General features: G+C 37.6%; 1 protein-coding gene across 5 annotated transcripts in view; it reads right to left on the bottom strand.

Moving 5' to 3' along the window:
- LOC131777418 (TNF receptor-associated factor 2-like) overlaps positions 1-16,426 on the bottom strand; it is a 17,108-nt gene extending 682 nt beyond the window's left edge. Inside the window, exons 1-8 of one of the 5 annotated variants that reach the window (XM_066165233.1) lie at positions 16,411-16,426; positions 7,498-7,680; positions 6,717-6,774; positions 5,851-5,955; positions 4,849-5,013; positions 4,296-4,373; positions 3,500-3,589; positions 1-2,495 (exon numbers count right to left, since the gene is read on the bottom strand). The exon at positions 1-2,495 is cut by the window's left edge and continues 682 nt beyond it. In XM_066165233.1, the coding sequence (XP_066021330.1) occupies positions 1,437-2,495; positions 3,500-3,589; positions 4,296-4,373; positions 4,849-5,013; positions 5,851-5,955; positions 6,717-6,774; positions 7,498-7,643 (1,701 nt within the window). In that variant the 5' untranslated portion in view covers positions 7,644-7,680; positions 16,411-16,426 and the 3' untranslated portion in view covers positions 1-1,436. Of the gene's footprint in view, positions 2,496-3,499; positions 3,590-4,295; positions 4,374-4,848; positions 5,014-5,850; positions 5,956-6,716; positions 6,775-7,497; positions 7,681-8,645; positions 8,669-10,380; positions 10,436-11,394; positions 11,594-12,219; positions 12,969-16,410 lie in introns of those variants that run through there. The other 4 variants (XM_066165231.1, XM_066165229.1, XM_066165232.1 and 1 more) reach the window with 4 other exon arrangements.
- Between the last annotated feature and the right edge of the window lie 4,541 nt (positions 16,427-20,967).

Here is a 20,967-nt window from a genome sequence, read left to right on the forward strand (position 1 = left end):
ATCCAGCAGACAATTTATCACTGGCAGTTCTTCCCAGGTCTTTAATTGTTTTTGCTTTGAGCGAAAAAAGAAATCACAAAGAGACCCCCACTTAACAAACAAAAAGCGTTTCCAGTGTCCACCGCGAGGAGGTCAGCACAAAAGACACCAAAAAGACATTGCAAATTCTCTGATTGACCATCTCAAGCAACCATTTTCGAAAAATAACGAAAATTTTCCTCGTGACTGAGACCGCCATAATAGTCAGCTCTCGTAGCGAAGCTGAAGTTTTAGATAGTCTTAAGGGAGAATCGAATGCACTATAATCGTTAACGGAGACGCATGCAGACGTGACTTCACACTCCTTACACGCTTCAAAACCAACTTCCAAGAATGGTAAAACTTTCTTTAAAAAAATATTGAAGAGATCCTCTCGATGGCGCCGCAGTCCAGCTGAAGTCTGAATTCTCGACGCATCGCGGAAAAGGTATTCCACAACATTAAAACAAAAGAGAACATTGCCTACACTGTATGCTTCCGTTTCTTCATAATCAAAATTTGGTTTACCGAAGCTAAACACTCATTTTATTTTCGTTGATTCAAAACTGATCATTCTTCATCGCCATCGGAAACGGATTGTGCCTCAGTGGGCGCATAACGCAACTCACACAACATAAACCAAAACTGTTACTCTCTAAGCGTAAGGTTACTAACTAAGCATTACGTCACGTGTACTACAAACTCACTAGTGTGTAGATGCTGAGCACTAAATAGGAGTTACGCAAAAATTGTTATGGTTTTAACCAATCTTAACCGCAAAACTGCAAAAATCAAAATCAGCCAAACGTAGGAAAAATAATTAAATCGTCAACTTTAGCTAAAGTCACTCCGAATTACCTTTACTTCTTACCACTATATCTCATTCGCTAAAGCAAACAGCTACCGAATTACCCGTTTTAGAAAAACATTGCACCTACATCGATCGCATAGCAATATCATCATAAATTATCAAATCCAGAAAAAATCATATGACATATAATTTAGTTGGAGACAAAACAATACTATTTACTATAGCTCTGCATAACGCTTCATGCCGAACATCGAACTTACACCGTAATCGATCGTGGGTGAGGGTAAAGGTATAACATTAAGACGACTTGACGGAGAGCAAGCTGATAGCTTCAACTGCCATAATTGTAATAAAGAGAAACAGACTTCCCTTTACATCACATTGAGATCAGAACATCAAATCAAAATTAAAACTGTGCTGCCCAACGAAGAAAATGCTCGTCACTTCAGGTACAAAACAAACGATAACAACTGCCATGTATCACTTATGCAGCATGTATAAGCCATGTCAGAGCAATGGTAATGTCAAATGAAAATTTGGTAATTTGGGAAATTTTGGTAAAAGGTAATTTCAAAACAAATGACAAACCGCAACTCAAAGTTCCCCTTCACAGATCAGAAATATCCACAATTATTTTCAGGAACATGGCGTCATCCCTGACATATGCGTGATTATTCAGTTCAGCAAGCGAGCAGAACATTGGACACCCACTGGCGATGTTTGTTTCTCTTCTTGGCCTCTGGAAAGATGAGCTGTTCGGATCGGGTCTGAAGGCGTCAATCACGTGTTCCACGTTATCCTGGTCCAGCAACATGAAGGTGACCTTCTGTCTGAATGGCCAACGGAGCAGCGCGTCATACTGACCGCGCATGACCACAAAGAAGATCGAGATGTGCGTTCCTTTTCCCATTCCGTCCCCGTTCAGGTAAATGCGAGCGCACATTTTGTAGCCATAGCGACTGGTGTAGAAACAAGGGCTATAGAAAGAGACTTGCTGGCCTGTCACTGCGTCATTTCGTTTGCGAGCATAATCAGGAATCTTCCACAACAGCTGGCCATCGTAGCTTGAGAACTCTTGCTGTTTTACATACTCCTCCAAATCAGCCAGGGTTACGTTCCTGAGTGCCAGTGTGTGCTCTATAGATTCAATCCTTCTGTCGTGCCTTCTGGTACTCTCCTGGGTGGTGTCAAGTTGCCTTTTCATATTACCCACGTCACGTCTAACTTCCTCCATTGTGCGATTGTTCTCTACCAGAAGAACTTCGTGGTCAGCGGTTCGGTTTTCAATGTTGGTAATCCTTCGTGTAACTTCTGAGTTTTGTGTACCACCGTTCGACTCGCCAGGTATTTGGGCAGTTGTAGCGGAACCCGACAGATTTCCTGAAGCCACTTTCCTCTCCAAGGCGGTAATTCTCTCACTGTGCTCTCGGCATTTTTCGCGTAAATTCCTCGTTTCACCCGCCTGAGTTTGAACTTGAGCGAGAAGATCTGCAATTACACTGTCGTAATTTGAGAGGATGTGTGGGTTTCTAGACACAATTCTGGGGTCACCCACTAAAAGTGCTTCCATCTCTTTGCTCATTCGTATAGCATAATGTAAAAGCAGAGTAGTGTGGAATGTATTATGTTTCTCCAGGTGCTCTTTCCTCTGCTTCTGGGTGAGGGCCTGTGGAAGAGAAGTGCGCCATTAAGAAAGATTTCAATGTACACTCAACAGGCCAATACGATTTAGGAATTGGTACATGTACATCAGCAGTCACATGATTAATCAAACCCACACAAAAGAAGAGTCCCACAAACTTATCCAAGTCTCCTTGCTATCAAATCGATCTTTTACGGACCGAACGAAAGCATACATCTGTATCTTTGGTTTACTTTAAGATTAAAAGAGTTCCCAGCTTCTCGGCGTTGCCTGTTTCCTTAACTTCCCTTGCGGTTCCCTTATGCTTGCGATACGATATGCAGCAAATATCAAAACTGTTTAGAGGTACAGTCCAACTTGTATTAAGCGGCACCGTATTACCCGGTTACCCTGTATTAAGTGGTCGGTTGTCAAAGTCCCGAAATTCTTTCCCACTGTAATTTCCACCTCTTTTAGGTGGTCACTTCTATTAAGCGGTCGTAGTAACACTGTACTGAGTGCCAACGGCCTTTTCCTATTGTCTTCTTCTCATCACCACTGAAAGGTCACTTAAGGGGGAGCCGCTCAAATAAAACTAAGAATAAGCTTTAAAGTATATCTTATCCATCTTCATCTCCCGAAATTTTTGAGCAAGTTTTTGTACATGAAGTGGTCAATCATAGCATAAAACCGTTTTTTACCGCACCCTATCCGTGGACCCTGTATAGGCGGTCCACCTGTATTCAGCGGGCACCCGCCATTCCCAGTGGGTGACAGCTTAACGCAGGTTCCACTGATAGTTGTATGTACTGCGATACTAAAATCGAACCGGATGCCTCCTTTCAACACACGCTGGACCTGGACGGGGCCCCGAAGTGAAACACGATCAAAACAGTGTGGCTGGGACTTAACTGAGTTTCCTAGACATGACGTGCTTCGACGCGAATACACGTATCTGTATTCCCCTTTCATCGAATTCTGACTGCATTGGTTAATTGAGGAACTATACCATATTAACATAATTTTAGTAAAAGGCTGTCAATAAGTACCTCAGTCGCAGAGCAGCCAATCTGTGAAAATGGGCATGGTCCCTGTACACTATCACAGTCTCCCATTATTGGATCTTGATGTTGTAAAAGCTGACGTACAAAACGATAGGATACAATGTTATGCTTTAAAGAGAGAAAAGATACCAACTTTACACGACGAAAGCTGTGATATCTCGAGGATACACCATTAAAATGAAGTTTCACAGGGTCACTTTATCGATGTATTCTCTTTGGCGTGGGGTGGCACTAGAACACAACACAACACAACACAAAATCTTTCGCTAGAAAACAACACAACAACCCTGGTTGGGTATCATACCCAGACAACTTTACCTGGAATTTACATTCAGGGAGAATTGTTTTAAATTATTCAATTTCAAGCTTGTCTCCAATTCCAACCATCAAAAGCTATTAGACACTGGCTTGTATTGCCATAACATTTATGTCCAATTTTATACATGCAACTAAACGACTTGAAAGCAAAATCAGGTGCTTTAGAATTACTAAAATGGCGACATGTTTCTGTGACCAGACCATACACACAATGGCACATACCAACAACATTCCAAATTGTACTATGCACTCTACTGACCAACTTTCATTGGAAGATTTCAATACTGGCTCCAAAATTTATATGAAGTGTTTCAATTCAAATTTTTTCACACCAGTTTTCCCTGTAACATGTAGTGTTTCATATTCCTTTGTTTCCAACCCAAATCCATCAATAAAGCATGGTCTGATTGAAAAATTCAAAACAAGAGAAACATTTGAATCAAATCATATCTTTATAGTTTACCTTTGCTCTGGGAATTCCATCTTTGTTGCATTTTTGACAAACAACTGGATATGCTGGGCAATCTGTCTCATGGTGATGCTGTAAAACCACACAGTTTGAAAGGTGGAGTTACTTTGGCACATACAGTGTTATACAAAACATACACATAACCTCTGGTCACATCCCTCATAGCTAACTATGCTTTAAATTTTGAAGCCTTGAGGAATGCCAGGTTAAGTATAATGAACATCAACTACAAAACATTTGTCAGTTTACTATGTACAGTAGATGCAACTGACAAAAAACAAACTTTGTGCAATTCTTAACTGTCTCAGCAGTCTAAGCAATCAAAATATTAATGCTTTTTCTGCATTAGCCAAAGATATTTTTAACACAAAAGATGAGTTTAATTGAATGGATGTTTTGCAAATGGTTCCACAAACTAAGAGGATAATACCACTGAAACTAGAAATTCTAATGTCAAAGTCAGTGCTGGCAATGGGAAAAGGGTCAGGGTTACATACAAATTCACATTAGCTCAAGAATTTCAAAATACTTAGTTTTTGAAACATACCTTCATCTTATTAAGTTTGATTTGCTTCTTGCAGAATCCACAGGTTTCCAGTCTGCACTTACATTCCTTTTCCAAGTGTTGGGTAAGATCTGATTTTTTCACTTGTGCTCCACACTCAGGATGTACACAGGGAATTTTAAGGAACTCACAGTTACTCAAGTGGTTCTGTTTTGGAGACAATATTGATTAGCTTACTAATACAGTCTCTCCTTCAAGCAGGAGGCCTTCAAATTGGCTGCATTAGAAAACACGAACACAATATATGCAGTTTTTCACAAGCAGGTTATACAATAAGGAAGGACCATAGTGCAATAAGTCTTTCAGCACAACTTTTAAACCCTGTTTTACTAGATTTCTGTGACCAAAAATAACTTCTCAGTGTTCTTCAGCCACACTCTCTGGATTCAAAATGATCAAAATGACTGCCCAGTACGACCAACCCTCAATCGAAGGTTTTTTACCTCTTATATGAGCTTCTTGACATTCATCACCTTGAAATAGTATCCCTTGGAAAAGCTTAATACAACACTCCAAGCAGGAAGAATGCCTCGAACTCATAGCAGATCTTGCCCTCAATAAGTAGTTCTTTTGCTTCACTGATTGTTAGAGCATTATTAATGATTGTAGATTAGTTCATATCAGTGTGATAATGGTTGCTGTGCATTTCTTCTTTTTTAAAATGAGTTAAGGTGAAAGTGTTACTTTCTCCCTCTAAATTCAAAATGATCACTGAAGCTAACATTTCTAACATTGCAGTCAAAGCATGGTCTGTAAACAGAGTATGAGTTTTATGGCATAGTCCCAGAATGTACACTGTCTACAGTAGTGTATCATTTCAGGGTCTTGTCACTGGAACTGTTGTATTAAGTCATAGTATTTTGATGGCATGATTCAAATACTGTTTCCTAGGACCAAAACTTCTTTCCCCATGATGTTCTGTTGAAATTTTTGGAATGTAGGTTCAGGTGCATAACAATTAATCCAATTAAACATTTACTATACCTCTAGGTGTCTGACTTCTCCTTTCCAATTGCATCCTTCATCCTCAAAAGTACAATTGACAACAAAGGCTTGTACTTCACGTCTCATGAAGTTATCAGGAAATACCTTTACAAATATTATGAGAAAATGTTTAAGGATAAGTGAGAGTAAAATTATAGAGGAAGTTGAGTTAAACAAATTAAATGACACATCAAACAATTTCCAGTGATGTTTTTTAAGTAAGGTGATCAAAATCTCCTCTACCTTGTGTCATGGAATTGTAGTGTGTGTACTTTCATTTGTTCAGTTTTCAAAAGATGAGGAAGGGTTAAAGTTCTTTGTGTAGTTCAGATGTACAGAAATAAAGAAAGATGTTTCCATGGTGTCAGTCACTGACATTGGAAAAAGAAAATATTCTGAGTCCCTTTAATGAATTGTTCCCCAATCCTTCGAATTCTGAGCCATGATGCTCTATTATGCTGCACTAAGCCGTCTCACCTTCATCATAGAGTAACTGCAGCATAGTGGCAGTACATTAAAGCTCTGTATCTGAAGGTCTGAGGTACCATTCATCACAAAGACATAGAAATTTTCCTTTATCCCATGCTCATGGCAAGACAAAAGTGATCTTTCTTTATTTCATACCCAAGCTTAAAATTCAGCAACTTTTTTCTACAACATACAGGAATAGTTGTTATCAGCAGTTTTTCCTGCCAATACAACAAGGAAACTGTCATTAGTTTCCACTTGAGACATCAAAATCTGGTAAATATTAGAAAATTGAAAACAAGTATGACAGCCATGTTAGTAAACATGAGCCCATGGGCAAGGCAGAGAAGGTAACCTTTGAAGGAATTCTGGTTTTGCCATTATACCTCAAGTCCTACCTCATTTGGGAGAAACTCTTTCTGGTCCTGTAGACAGGTCATTCTTGTAGATCCATTTCTAAATGGCATTAAGTCACAACTTCAATGTATTTTATCAAAATGGATATATTTGTATCAAACAATACGGGCTAATTGCAGTGAAAATAGAACCAAATTACATCTTGTCAAACTGTTATAAGCCTTTCCTGCCTTTCCTTTTGCAGCCTTTCTCTACATCTAGGCAGTTCAGAATGCCACAAAACTCTAGAACAAAAATGTATCTTCCAATTCCTTCAATCACTCTGACAAAGGGCTAACACTCAAAACGTTAGCCTTTAAACTCTTTACAGTGGCCAATTTACATTATCCACTCTATTGATTATACTAAATTACCCTGTTATAAGCCTTGTTCATGAAATTTACGGATCTGACAAATACAGTTATACATCACTATGCATACAGTTCTTTGATGCAAGAAAACAAGCAAGACAATAGATAAACTTTTGGACCAAACCTTTCTAAGGAACAGTATAGTGTTATACAAAAATGTTTCCAAAATCATTTTCCTCAAAAAGAAACAGACACCAAGGTGCGCTGTCTAGAAAATGAAAGGGGAAAAGTGCATGGCATGATAATTTAAATGTATGACTCAATGAAGCTAGTGTCAAACCAAGGTAGCCATGTGTACTGTTGTAACATGTAACATCAAACGAGTGTAGTACCTAAATCTGAAAACTGTTTTTGGTAACGACAACATTGATGAACACAATTTGAAATGTAATTCCCAAATGTTCGAACTTACCGAAATAAGCTGGCCAAACAAGAACTACAGTAGAAATGACCACAAGTAGTTTGCATGGCATCCCGTAAAAGCAAACCACATGAATTACACATATACTTGGAGCCGAGCCGTTGTTTCTCAGCAGTAGAAAGCATGTAGCCTGGCATCTTCCAGTCGTTATTGTGTTTCTGGACGCCTGAACCCCTACAAAGAGAGCAAGAAGGTTTTTTATCGCATATATACCGCAAAAAATAACACTTTGTGGCATTTATACCTTCAAGATGAAGTCTAAAACAGAAGAGAGAACCGCATAACCAAATTGTGATAAAAATTGCAATCAAAGCAGAATTTTTGCCAGCGGTCCAGCGGTCTCTCTTCCTAAAACCCCATTGTCCGTGTAATATCCACCAAGACTTTATTACCAAGTGTTTCCTTCTGTTTGCCCTTTTTTTTAATTCAAATTTCTCTTAATTCCTCTGGTCTTGCCTCTATTCATAATCCTGTTTTCTTGGTTTCTCCCGTTTCCCCTGGGCTCCCCCTTCTTCTTTAATATCGCCCTCCGCGTTTTTTCCTCTTCCCGCACGCGTGCTTTCTCTGAACTATCCTGTCTTCCCTATTTCCTTCTGTTTTCTTGCGTTTTCTCCTATTTTTCCCTTTTTGAAAAGTTGTTATTGTGACAGGGAAAAAATGTATTTCCCTAAGTTACCTTCATCAAATTATATCGTAAAAAAACCCGCGAAGATGTTAACAAAAGAAAAAAAACACACACACACCCTAAGAACTTCAGACCTACTCTCTCCCCGACAACTTTCTCTATGGACCATTCATGGTCCTCAAAGCAACGCTTTATATTTTAGCTGGAAAGATATAAACATGAGTCAACAATAGATTATGGCAATGAAGAAAAAGGAGCGAAGTTATCCAGCACTTCAGCCTAATTTTACAACAAAACTGGCAAATTCTTATCCATTATGGTTCGAAAATTTCGATTTCCATTGTTTGGTAAAATTTCTATGCCTTCTGTTCTTTTCTAATTCTTTAATATCATGAAGGAAAATTGCTCAGTAAGGAATAAAACCAAGTCCTATTATAAAAACAGCGGGGTACCGAATTAAACTTTGTAACTGATAAATTGCTATGACATATTTTGTGTTACATACATTTATTACCTATGCATGGTAAAACTCACTTCTTGTCGCAATATTAATTCCGCTTTCGTTTCGTCTCACTTTAAAATTTTGCGAGGAATATACTACGTGATAATATCTGATGACGCACTATTTTAAAAATTCGTCCTACGCAAAAGCACTTTATCGTATAAATTGCGTTATTATGCGTATGGAAAAATTTCGAATTTTTCCTTTTTTGTTGATATAGCCAATCAGCTGCTGATACGTCACTCGCCTTTGGCGCCTCTCGGTCAGGTCGATGAATAAATACCTGAGTGTTGTTGGAGCTCTCTAGAATTACGCAGCTAAAACACTAAAAAATCCGTATCGCGACAGACAGTGAGGTTCAAACTTACCTAGAAGGCGAAGAAAATCAATATACTAAAAGAAAAAACCGAAAGTTACCTATTCAGTGGCTTTGGTGTTAGCATTTCTCTCGGCTGAGAATGAAAATCGACAACTGGAAGATTTTCTACTAGCCGATTTTGGCTGTTTACCTGAAAGACTTCTTCTGTCGGTAAGGACAAAGTCAATAAATGAGAATTTTGTAAATTGAAAATTACGACCATTGTTGTTTTTGCATTCGTGATTCAACGCATTTTTCTATCTTGGGAGTTAGCGCCAACGCACCCTACGATTGTTATTTGGGGATTGTCGATTCATTTATATTCATTCATAAATGTAGTCGGCTTTTCTTCTCAGTAAAGGGCCATTGTGTTTATATGATAAACAAAATGATACGTGGTTGCTCTTAGATATGGAATTTCTTTTCTCGCGTTCAACTCGACATCTCACTCATTCGCTGCGCTCACTCGTGAGCAAGCCAGAAGAATGAATCGGTCAGTTCAGCGTGATTGTGGATTGCAGCTAGCCAAATAATAATAAAAATAACTAGCGAAGAAAATAAAAGAGCTTGGGTCAGTTACATTTTCCTGGCAAACATGATATTTCATCTAGAAACATGTTGCGACACTTTCCATGGGCATTTCCGGCCAAGCCGGTGAGTGTCGTGTCACGAATTCGAATTATTCATCGACAACATACATTAATTACTCCTTATAGACAGAACAGTTACAGCATCAACTAACATTTCAAATTACTTCTGCGCTCCATGGCCTAAACAACGCATTGTGTTATTCACGAACGTAGTGGAGATTTCGCAAGTTCGCCACGCAAATTTTGCAAATCATTAGCGCATTTCCAAATAGAAATATGGAAATATGCTAATGATTTTCAAATTTGCAATTTCTATTTTGCAAATCATTGGCACATTTCCATTTCGCAAATTACAGATTTTCATGTCGTTTCGTTTCGCAAATTACATTAATTTAGTAAGACCATATCAAGTCAGTAATATAAATACTGTAAGACTTTACGTTGATAACACAGTAATTTCTTCCAGTCGGTATATCAACATACTGAGAGATTTTACGCTAACGGCTAAAAATTACCTAACGGCGTAAAATCTTACAGTATGTGCAACGACGCAGATAGTGGCGTAAATATCGTACGGTCTAAAGACTGAGTTAGTCACATATTACACCGCTATTTAATTGCCAAAAATATAACAAAACTCATTTTTTGGTTAACAGGGTCATTCCTAGAGTAAATGGTTAGTTCTAGATATGGGTTGGCTAAATAAATTTATCTTCTTGTAAGAAAACACAAATGGTTCTGTGAGAGAGCTTACAAGCATACTACAGCTTCACACAGCCATAATTCATACCAAACTTACGATATCAATAGCCTTGGTTTTTTTCCATTATAGTCATCGTTTACAAAATAGTTCACTGATCTGAGTTTCAGTCGTTTAATTGTTCCTTCAAACTGTTACCGTGTCAAAAATTCAAATTTCCCGCAACAAATCCTATTGGACAGAAATCGGATCCTTGTTTTTGCGCAAAGATTTTTGGGATCGCCGCGGGGCAAATAGTGCAAGTTGTGAGGAGGAAATATATGGCAAAAAGTTGCTTCGACGTCCAAAAAAACGATCTTGGAGAGAGATCATCAATCTTTCGCCGCATTTTTATCATAAATGGATTATAAGAATACGAGGGAAGAGTAAGTTTTTGTTAGCATAACCATAAAATATGATATAAAATATAACAATTCACTTCTCTCCTTGCGCAAGTTCTATTACATAATTGTGAAACCGTTATCCTGTAATGGTCTCGACATATTAAAAAATTAGCCTTAAATCGCACGAATATAACCAACTTAAGCCTTTTCAGTCGTATTTTTGTATGTACAGGATTTTACAATGAAGTTATGCCTACATAACTTCTTTCGTGCTCTAGCCGCTTCCTGCGTGCTTTATAACAGAACAGAGCACTGTCAAGGCTTCTCCATTTGTTAATTATCGAATAGATAGCAAGCTAACTAAAGAAATACAAGAAGAATTGATTGACACTGATAAGAATGAGTACATCAGACCTGGATTTTGTTTTCCGAGAGCGTTTATGCGGAAATGACTGTTGTGAGAGAAAAAATTAATGTTTTACGTTAGGTTATTGTTATTTACCGTTTAAGTTTTACAAGCCTTAAGTCAAAAATTTCAGCCATCTGACTAATCCATGTAATGTTTTAAAGGACCCTAAAGGTCTCCCCAACTTGTTATTTGTGCACATATGAAGGCGGAAACCATCAGCATTATTAAGGTGCAACGACAAATTTTAGTATTAAGCTGAACACCCATGAAAGCTCAACTTTAAGGATGTTTCCCTATTTTTTAGAAATAGGTAGCCGTTACCTCGATCTGCACCCGTTATATTTTGTTGCATTCCTGCTTTCAAAAGGTTCATTGATATTTTTTAAAACCAAGGAAATATGAATAGGCGTGCAGGCTCTAACCCATTTTATCATGCGCACAGGACGAACGAGGCTCACTTTCGAGTGGCGATGATTTCCTTACGTCCATAATCCGAATCTCTCAAAGTGTCGACTCTTATAGTATTTCTTTTTAGCGTATTAGGATAAACGGTATCACAGATGCCTTATCAGAAAATAGCATACAATTTAGTTATTTAATGTTCATACTTCCTCTCCAGACATTTGGGAACCGTGACCTTTATTATTCGTACGAAATTGTATATGTGGTTTGAATATTATTCAAGTGATCTAAGCTTTCGCTTTAAGCATCAAACTTAAAGGTGTCGTAGACCAAATCAGATTAAAATGTTCTTATTAAATGTATGAGAATAAAAAAAGGACATACAATGATTCAAGTAGGCTGAAATGGTTGATTTTCCTATGAACTGAAACCTTTTCACGAGTAAATAATACGTTTGTATTAATCGCAGCGCTTAACCTATTTACAAGTCCACGGCTCAGTTGCGTGAACTATGTGCACACTAAAACTTCGAGTATTTCACTCAGGTTTTGTTCCAACTAGTTAAAATAACAGTTTTCCAATCCGATCCGAATTATTGCTATTTGTAAGGAAACTCGATAAAGCAAAGAATTTAAGGTTCCTGATTTCATCATACCAAAACGCTAACATCATGTTGCGAAATAAGTTAGCCGGCGCTCATCTGTCGAGAGGGCAAAGGCGCAGCATAAAGTACTTCATTCCTACCTTTTGGTTTAGTGATCTGCTCCATCCTTGTTTAGCAAAGAACCCGCGTATTTTAGGTCTGTTCGATAATACCTTTCTTCTGGCAAGAATTTTCAAGTTCAGGTTTTGTTCAAGCCCATGATCCTAAAATATGATAAGTCGAGTCGAGTGCATTTTCTTGTCTGTTCTCGCGAGAACAAAAAAACATAGAGAACTTCGGACCATCAAGCTGATATGATCGAATCCTCTTTCCATTCTCCTGCATTTCTTGTTTTGACTTTACAAGATGCTGTTAACCTTGAGCAGAGTAAGTCAATCTTCTGTGGCAAGGTTTCAACAGGCCAATAGTATACATGTAGATTGCTCGAGCTCGAATGTGAGAACAGAAGCTCCTTTCACCTTGAGTATTGCAAAATTTCTACTTAGGGCCCTCCTCGTCAACAATTTTCGAAATCGCGGTAACAAAAGCTTAGTAACGAAGGCAAATCGACGGTAAAGCAATGCTGGAATTAGCATATCGGTAAAGTAACCCTGTCATATTATTAGGTCAAGCGCTCAAGGAAAGTGAAGTTTCATGATTGGATGGTTATAAATAATCTCTGGTAGAATAACCTTCCGGGCTGATAACTTATGCAAAACAAATCAAAGCCTCTAAATCCATGAAAAAAATCTGAAGTTATCATGAAGATAAATTCTAAGTGATTTGAGCTCTACCGTCGGCGATGTACGACTTTGTTATTATAGATCGACAAAATCAGTTTAAAATGGCGACTTGGGCAAAGCGCCAGACACGGCAAGGTGTAGCGTGCGTTTGTGTGACATCCTGAAACCACACAGACAAACAATTCTCGGAGACAGGAATAAATTAACAGTCGTTTTTTCGACCCAATTGACTGCACACCGGCGCTCTTGGTAGTTTCAAGCTTGAGTGTGCTTTAATGCTTCAGACGCAACAGAGATATGCTTATCAGTAAAAATCGAATCACTTCCCATGCAAATAAATATTTTGAATCCTGTTAAGATTATATGTCACAGAGAAAGTCTATTCTGATACGTTGATAATAGTACCTACTGTTGATATATTTAGGATGTAAATACAATAATTATGCAAGCTTGTAGAAATATATATACTTGTTTACTGCAGTTTGTTTGATCCATTTACTGTAACAGAGCACTGGATTCCAACGTGAACACTTAAGCTCTGGACTGTGTTTGAAAAAAATATATTATTTCAAGTTTGATCTATAAATTTGTCTACAGCAATGCTTATCAAGAAAGCAGATTTTTGTTACTGTTAGTTCGAAAAGAGCTCTGGACGAATATAGTCCCTAATGAATTTTAAGCATAAATGTTGAAACGAAAATTGTAGAGGATTCGCGTCTGTAAAAATTATACAACTTGGAATTATACCTGTACATGTGTTGCTAGTGAAGGAGAACATTGCATACGGGTATGCTGTGCACATACTAATTTCAGATTCTTACTGGTGCTTTTAGTGTTATAGAGGAAGAATTCAGAGATTTCCCCTGCACCAAAACCAGTTCACCAATCGCAAGCTTTCCAGTAACAGTGGGCGTATGCCGACTCAAAGGGTGAATACTTCGGCGAGGAACATTTGAGAACAAACATTCTGTTATCAATTATGTTAACTAATGAACGATTTATTGTGTGTTCATCATAAGAAATTAAATTATCGTTGGAATGCAAATTTTTTCCCTGGCTAACAGCTCTTGTTCACCACTCAAGTGCGTCAGCAAAAGTTTCTCGTTTTGTAAATTTTTTTGGTTCCGTTTTTCTCTAAGTAGGAAATTACAATGTTGTTAGAGAAGAGGGGAATAATTAGGATTATAACATAAAAAATAAACCTGAAGGTACAGTTACCGGACAGACGAAAATAAACTTTAACCTATCTGCTCCACATTGCATTTGATGCTTAGTTTTTTACTAAGTCCGAGAGAATACTTGATCGATTATGAAGTTTGCTGGTATAAATGTAATAGCGCATAAAAAACAACGTTTAATTGATTTCACATGAGAGAACTTTTTTTAAAATTGGAGAGGAAGACAACAACCCAAATAATATTCCTTTAACTGACGGATAAAGATTAGAATAATGTGTCATCAAATCACTGACTGACTCTTCGCAAAAGAGCTTTTTAGAATTGATAATCAATACAGGTATGTTCGATAGAGTCTTCATTCCGCAATACAAACAGTCACTATCTTGTTTAATACCAAAGCGACATAATTCTTTCCTCGTATAACTATAATTCTATGTAGGAATTTGAAATGAATTCTTTTATTTTATTCTCTCTACAGATCCTGTTCGCCAACTTGAAGAAGTGTTCCAATTCAGAGGGTTTAAATTCATAGTGTTATTCCATTTAGCTGGGCCAGTAAGAAATGATTGGTTGGTCATTTGGTAATCACAAGAAATCTTTTGTACTTGCATTGCTTTTTGGAGATCAATGTCAACACCTTCAAATTCGATCTTGATACAATTTCCTAGATAATTTTCTTTAGGAGGCAACTCGAAGTTAGGTGCCCCAGTCAAAAATATCTCTACAGTCATATTCCGTTTGAAATTCTTGAAAGGAGAGAGGCATATTCGAGGGCTCTCGAATATGAATGATTCCTTTGGAAAACCATTCCATTACAAAGAAAGGTTTCCCTCCTATTAAATATCTTTATTGTTAGAAAGGATAGTTTCCTGTCCCTGTGCATGATTATAAATAGATCTAATGTCAACAAAGAACATTAAAATATCCTTGTGAAGGACTGGTAATTCAGGATCTAAATATTTTGTGTCCTATCTACATCTGAGCAGAACGTTTAATCCTCCAAGTTTTTTATACTTCCAGATTTTAACTCACGAACGAAGACTCTCTCGAGTAACTTCACTCCGAAAATGATATTTGAGAGGGTGCTTGTCACGTCTCGGTGAGGGCTCAGTTGACCATCACCAACTCATAAAGAAAACTCCTTGACGTTCCAGTAAAATATTATTAATCATAAAAGATTCAAATTAAATGCGATCTATTCAACGCGATGGAGAGTATTACTGCTTTGCAAAGAGAAGTCTTTAACTTATGGGCTTGGTTAAGGCACAGTTCTCTATTGTAACTATAACATTTCAAACAAATTTAGGCCTGAGTACTTTTAATTCAAAAAATATAATAGTAGAGAGAGGTAGAAAGCTTAAATATTGATTACCGCGTTAGCCCTGTGCATCAATAAAACTACCACTCATGGAATAAAGGAACTATGCAGCATAATTTAGTCAATAAAGTGCTCTTAATAATTTGTATGATCCGGTAAAACTTCAGGTCGGCTGGTTCCGGTATATAAGTATCAACAGCTTTATCATTTTTCCCCAGCTGGGTTTCTTTTCAACCCTGCTTATCCGGCCCAGAAGAACACACGATTGTTCGCAAACGATGCTAAAACATTTTATCCACAGACTGCAAAGATTTATAGGGAAGAGAAAAATTGAACAGTTGCTGATCTTGTTCGCCGAAAAAGGTGCCACTCAAAACGCTTGTGATGGGAAATTCCGACTGTAACTCAAAATTATGTTTCCGGAAATCTCGGTAAGTCCATCATTGAACAAAAAACACAAAAAAATAAATCTAAGTTGCTAGACCAATGATAACTATTCTCTACCCTACAACGAGATCATGATAAGTCTAAAATGCAGGTTGCACACATATCTTCACCATAGAATTAATAGGTATAATCTGTATGTCAAGCCTTTTGAATCCTATCTTTTCGGAAGCTGTTGATACATTTAAAAATACCACCACATCTGGAAAAACAGCCACAGCCGGGGGTAGTTACATTTTGGTAAACTAAATTATGTCTACGTTAGAGTTTTCGCCTATAAACGCATAAATTTTCCTTTCTCGGCCATGCTTTAGATGTTGAAAATAGTTCAGAATTCCAAAGTACGAAACGATCGCGTGATAACACGCTATCAATCCCGATGTTGTAAATAATTGTTTTGATCCGGATGTGCTTCCCATCTCACGTCAGATTTCAAGAAAATCTCCCTTTATGGGCAGGTTTCCGAGATAATTTCGCAATAAACAAGTGACAAAAATACGAAAGTTCGCTGCGTTTAACTGTCATTAAGCATGAGCGGTACCCTTAGTACTATCGCGTGGGGAATTTAATGACGTTTTACATGTCAATCACATGACTGGATGTACTAACCTTGGTCAATCTTTGAAAAGAGCATAAACTCGAAGATCATCAGTTTTTCTTCATTTAGCAACTTTTTGATGTAGCCTATGTTGAAGGCCTAAATGTAATAACTGTCCTCAGTAGTAAATGTAATAAAGTCCTAAATGTAATAAAGTCCTAAATGTAATAACATTTAGTCCTAAATGTAATAAGCCTCCGGTGGGTTCAGTGCATTATTGTTATGGCTGACATCCACACTGAGATGTTAAAGTGACAGCTGTTGCACCAAAAAACCGCTGACCGGTATACATGTCACATTACGGGCTCGCTGATATCAATCAGCGTCTTTTTACTTGCTAGACATAAGAAATATCAGCAGTCGAAGTATGGTCCTTAAAGCGGTTTATTGATCGAGTTGAGGAATATCATTTCCAGCCCTAAGAGGGCTAATGCTTGACTGGAAGCTCAATAGGATGGAATCGATTGGTACGTGTCATTAAGACTTTTTGGAAAAGAAATTGAGTACAATTGATGATGAATTAGCATGCTATTGTTGATGTTATCGTTCGTATTAAAGTCATTAGTAGTGATGCACCATTTTATAGCAGTTTGAATGATTTGCTGTGTCACATGTTAATCTAAAAGAAAATTATTATTATCAGTAGTGTTACTGAAATTTTGCTCATCAATGTTATTCAGTGTCAACTGATTTTAATGAAGCATTTGAGTTCATTTTTAATAATGATTATCCTGATTGATTCAATTTTGAACCTGGGATATTGCATTTCTAGCCCTCTATGGCTTTACTCCACCTCAGTAATCAGTTCATGTACAATATGACTATAAGTGGAAACTGTTGAGCTTTCTTTTTTTCATTCATTTATTTATCTATTCATTTTCTCCCCTCACGGTGGGGAGAAGAGATGAAGACAAAAAATGAAATATAAACTTGAGATCAATTGTAAAATATATGTTTTCCCAATATTTCGTTTCGGTAACTGATGAACCTGTCATAAGGGGCTAAAGGAAAAAAATGAATGGTTCATTAGACCATCAACTGACCATCATGTGTTGAATATTGTAGCTCAATGGTTCAATTTGACTCTCGCGTGGAAAAAAGGCAATATGTCGAGACCTGTAATCGTGAAATGGGATAACATATGATTGGTCAGTAGATATCTTCCTCTGTAAGTCACTTTATCATATGGCTAGCAGCGCATGCGGGCAAGATGAAGTGAATCCTGTGTTCGGATTGGCTACCTGAGCGGGCATGATGGGCCCACCCTCGCCCGCTGGGAATTTCCCGTAATGATCCCACGCAAGAAAACTTACAAAGTTCGAAACCATTGGACAATGTTGGCATATTATAAAAAAAAATAAACGACCCTCTTGTGTTTATTGTGCTGCAAACACAGTTGGCTTTCACTATCGGCTCTCGAAATAAACAGGCCATTCTTGATTCTTATCAAAGCGAAATCTTTTGCTATACAATGAATCCTTTAATGATTAAGCCAAGAGAATATAAACTCTCTTGACCAAGCTTGTATGGTCAAAGTTACTGGATATTAGCCTCGTTCTTTTTCTACTTTTTTATGGACCGAGACTTCATCTCAGTGCATAAAAAAGCAAAAAAAAAAAAAAGAACTCGGCCAATATCCAGCCATTTTGACCTCACGCTTGGTCAATAACGCATATGAATATATTTTATGCAGACCCATACAAATCTGGCAAGGGAATACCGTGAAAAAAATGCACTTCCGAGCCCGGAATTTGTCTAACGTATAGGTTGGTGGTTTTCCTTTTCCTTGTAATTCGGTTCATGAAGTGTTAACTTCAGCACTGATGACAGAAGTATAACGTCAAAATCTGTTACACTTAAGAGTCTGAGCCAATGATATAAAGAGAGCTATTGGTCAGCGTTCTCATTGCTTTTGCGTCCGTCAATTTGATGTCAAAAGCACATCAGCATTAGTATAAGGTTTTGTAGTCAATGCTTCTCAACCTACGTCTTTAGCAAATAAAAACACGCTGATTAATATCAGTGAGCCCGCAATATGCCATGGCTATTTTTCAGAGGATTCTTTGGTGCAACAGCTGTCACTTTCACATCTCAATGTTAGCGCAGTTAAACGATTGCATAGGAGCCTTATTGCATTTAGGACCGAACGTTATTACATTTAGGGCTTTATTACATTTAGGACTAAATATTATTACATTTAGGACTAAATATTATTACATTTAGGACTTTATTACACTAAGGACAGTTATTACATTTAGGACTTCAACAGCTAGCCTATACATACACTCTCCCAGAGCACAGATGCTGCATTGAGTAAACGACAAAATTAACTTTAAAGATAAATATGGATTGAAGAACAATCGAGTGACCTGTATTAAGCGGTCAGCCACTGTTAATGGTGGGGTAAAACTTAATAAGTAGCGTAAACGAAGACTTACGAGAGCTAAGACGTAAGACCCGAAAAAGAAAATCCGAAATGGACGAAGACCCGAAAACGAAGACCCGTAGATTTATCTTCCCTATTTAACATGATCTTGATGTGTTTTTTGCTGGAAATATCTAGCGTCAATTTTAATCTGTCAATTTTAATCTGTCAATAATAAAAATAAAGTGATAAACCATAAAATTAAACACCAGTTTTAAACAAAAAGACCGAAAGATTTTTCACGCTTGTCTCCTCTCACGTGACTATCACTTGGCGCTTGCCTGGCAATCAAAACAGATTTGGCACCTCTGACATTATAATGCTTCCTTTCCGACGATGACATCAACGTCTGGGTCTTTTTTTTTTTTTTTTAACAATAAAAACCTTTCCGATTGGCTTTTGTAAAAAAGAAATGATAAATTAAAAGATGCTAGGGTGTAGTGATCTTGATCTTGTTGTTGTTTCGTCACACAACGTCCTCTCCACCACTCGGAGAGGGGGAGAGAACGTTGTGTGACGAGACCAAATAACGACTTAGAGGAAGACTTAATGGTCTGTTGTAATTGCAATTATTCGGCCAAAAAAAACGTTTTAGAAGTAACTGTTGTCGAAGAGACTTAGAATTGCTAGCCTTCCCAAGCAATGTGTCTTTATCACACAACCTATTTTGTTAGTGGCATCGAAAATAATGGATATGAAGAAAACGACAAGAACTCCAGACCTTTCATATTGCTGAAAAACTCCTTCGTTGGTGAAGAAAAAATTAGAAATTCAGCAAAAGTGATCATTTCTATACAATTTAACAATAGGTAACCCCGCAGTCAGTCGGTTTCTGATTTTTTTAAAGCAGTTCTAATCTCGAACTTACAGAGTGGCCATATTGCAAGTAAACAAGTATTATAAGTATATGCGGTAAAAACCAATCGTTCTGCATGGCAAAATATAGTAAATAAATACAGTTCTGTTTACCTTTCAGGTTCCTTTTTCCTTTCGTCTTCATTAAAGTTCTTGACAAATTTAGTTTTGAAAATTCAATTTTCGCCATATATGTAATTTTTTTCTCCAGAGCTCTATTTTTGGTGATGCTAAGAGCAACCAAAAAACACATCTAACAACAACAAGTAGCTAAGTTTCTCGAAAATTCTTGTACAATTAATTAAAATTCTTAATTGTATTAATTTTAAAAGGTTTGGGCGCAGAAGGAACCCAAGAACAAAACACTATCCTTTTCATCGCATGAAAAGCATGCGAGCATTTTTCTCCGTGAGAAGACAAAGATGCATTTCTTCTTTGTAAAGGTAAAACAAGTTTGCAAACTTTAATTTCCATTATATGACTCATTTCTAGAACGTTACTATTACGCAAATGATTTAGCGAAAACTACGTCACTAAATCGCGTCACCAAAAATCCCCTCCAGCGTAAAAGACAGGAATTGAAAGTCAACATTTTCACACGCTGTAGAGGGCTCCCAGTTGAAAAAACAATCTCTGTTCGGAGCACTTATTATAAGGGGTTGAGTGAAGTTGTGTATCACACTCAAGACCTTGTCAGACAGCTCATATCTGTTTCAAATGGATAAAGGAAAAGAAACTGTGGTGATGCGTCGGTGGGAGAGTATAAAAGGGTAATTTAATATTATCAATTGGGTTGATAACGTAAATTGGCCACTGCGAGGAGTTTAAAATCTGACGTTTCAAGCGTTAGCCCTTCGTCAGAGCGACTGGAGGAATTTTGGGTTGCGAGTGGTTTTAAATGCAGAAATGCTAGGCTATTGGTGAGGATATGGTAACGAGAAAACAAGAATAAATTAGTTGAGATACCGTGGGGATAAAGGGTACCGATTTGAAAGATAAACTTTTGTTTTAGAGTTTTGCGGCTTTCCGAACGGCCTAAATCTAAGGAAAGGCCGGAAATTGCCATATGCTGTTTAGAATGATTAGGGAGATTAAAGTGTCTGGCGACTGGTTTGGATGTGTCCTTGTCGTTTCTCTCTACTTCGCGAAGGTTTTCTCGAAATCGGTCACCTAGTCGTCCTCCTGTTTCACCAATGTTTAATTTTTTGCAATAAGTGAAAGTTATGTATTAGATGACATTGGCAGAGGTGCACGCGAAGTGTTCAGTGATCTCAATGGATCTCTTGGG

The sequence above is a fragment of the Pocillopora verrucosa genome, chromosome 4 (genome assembly GCF_036669915.1).
Source record: "Pocillopora verrucosa isolate sample1 chromosome 4, ASM3666991v2, whole genome shotgun sequence".
Lineage (NCBI taxonomy): Eukaryota > Metazoa > Cnidaria > Anthozoa > Scleractinia > Pocilloporidae > Pocillopora > Pocillopora verrucosa.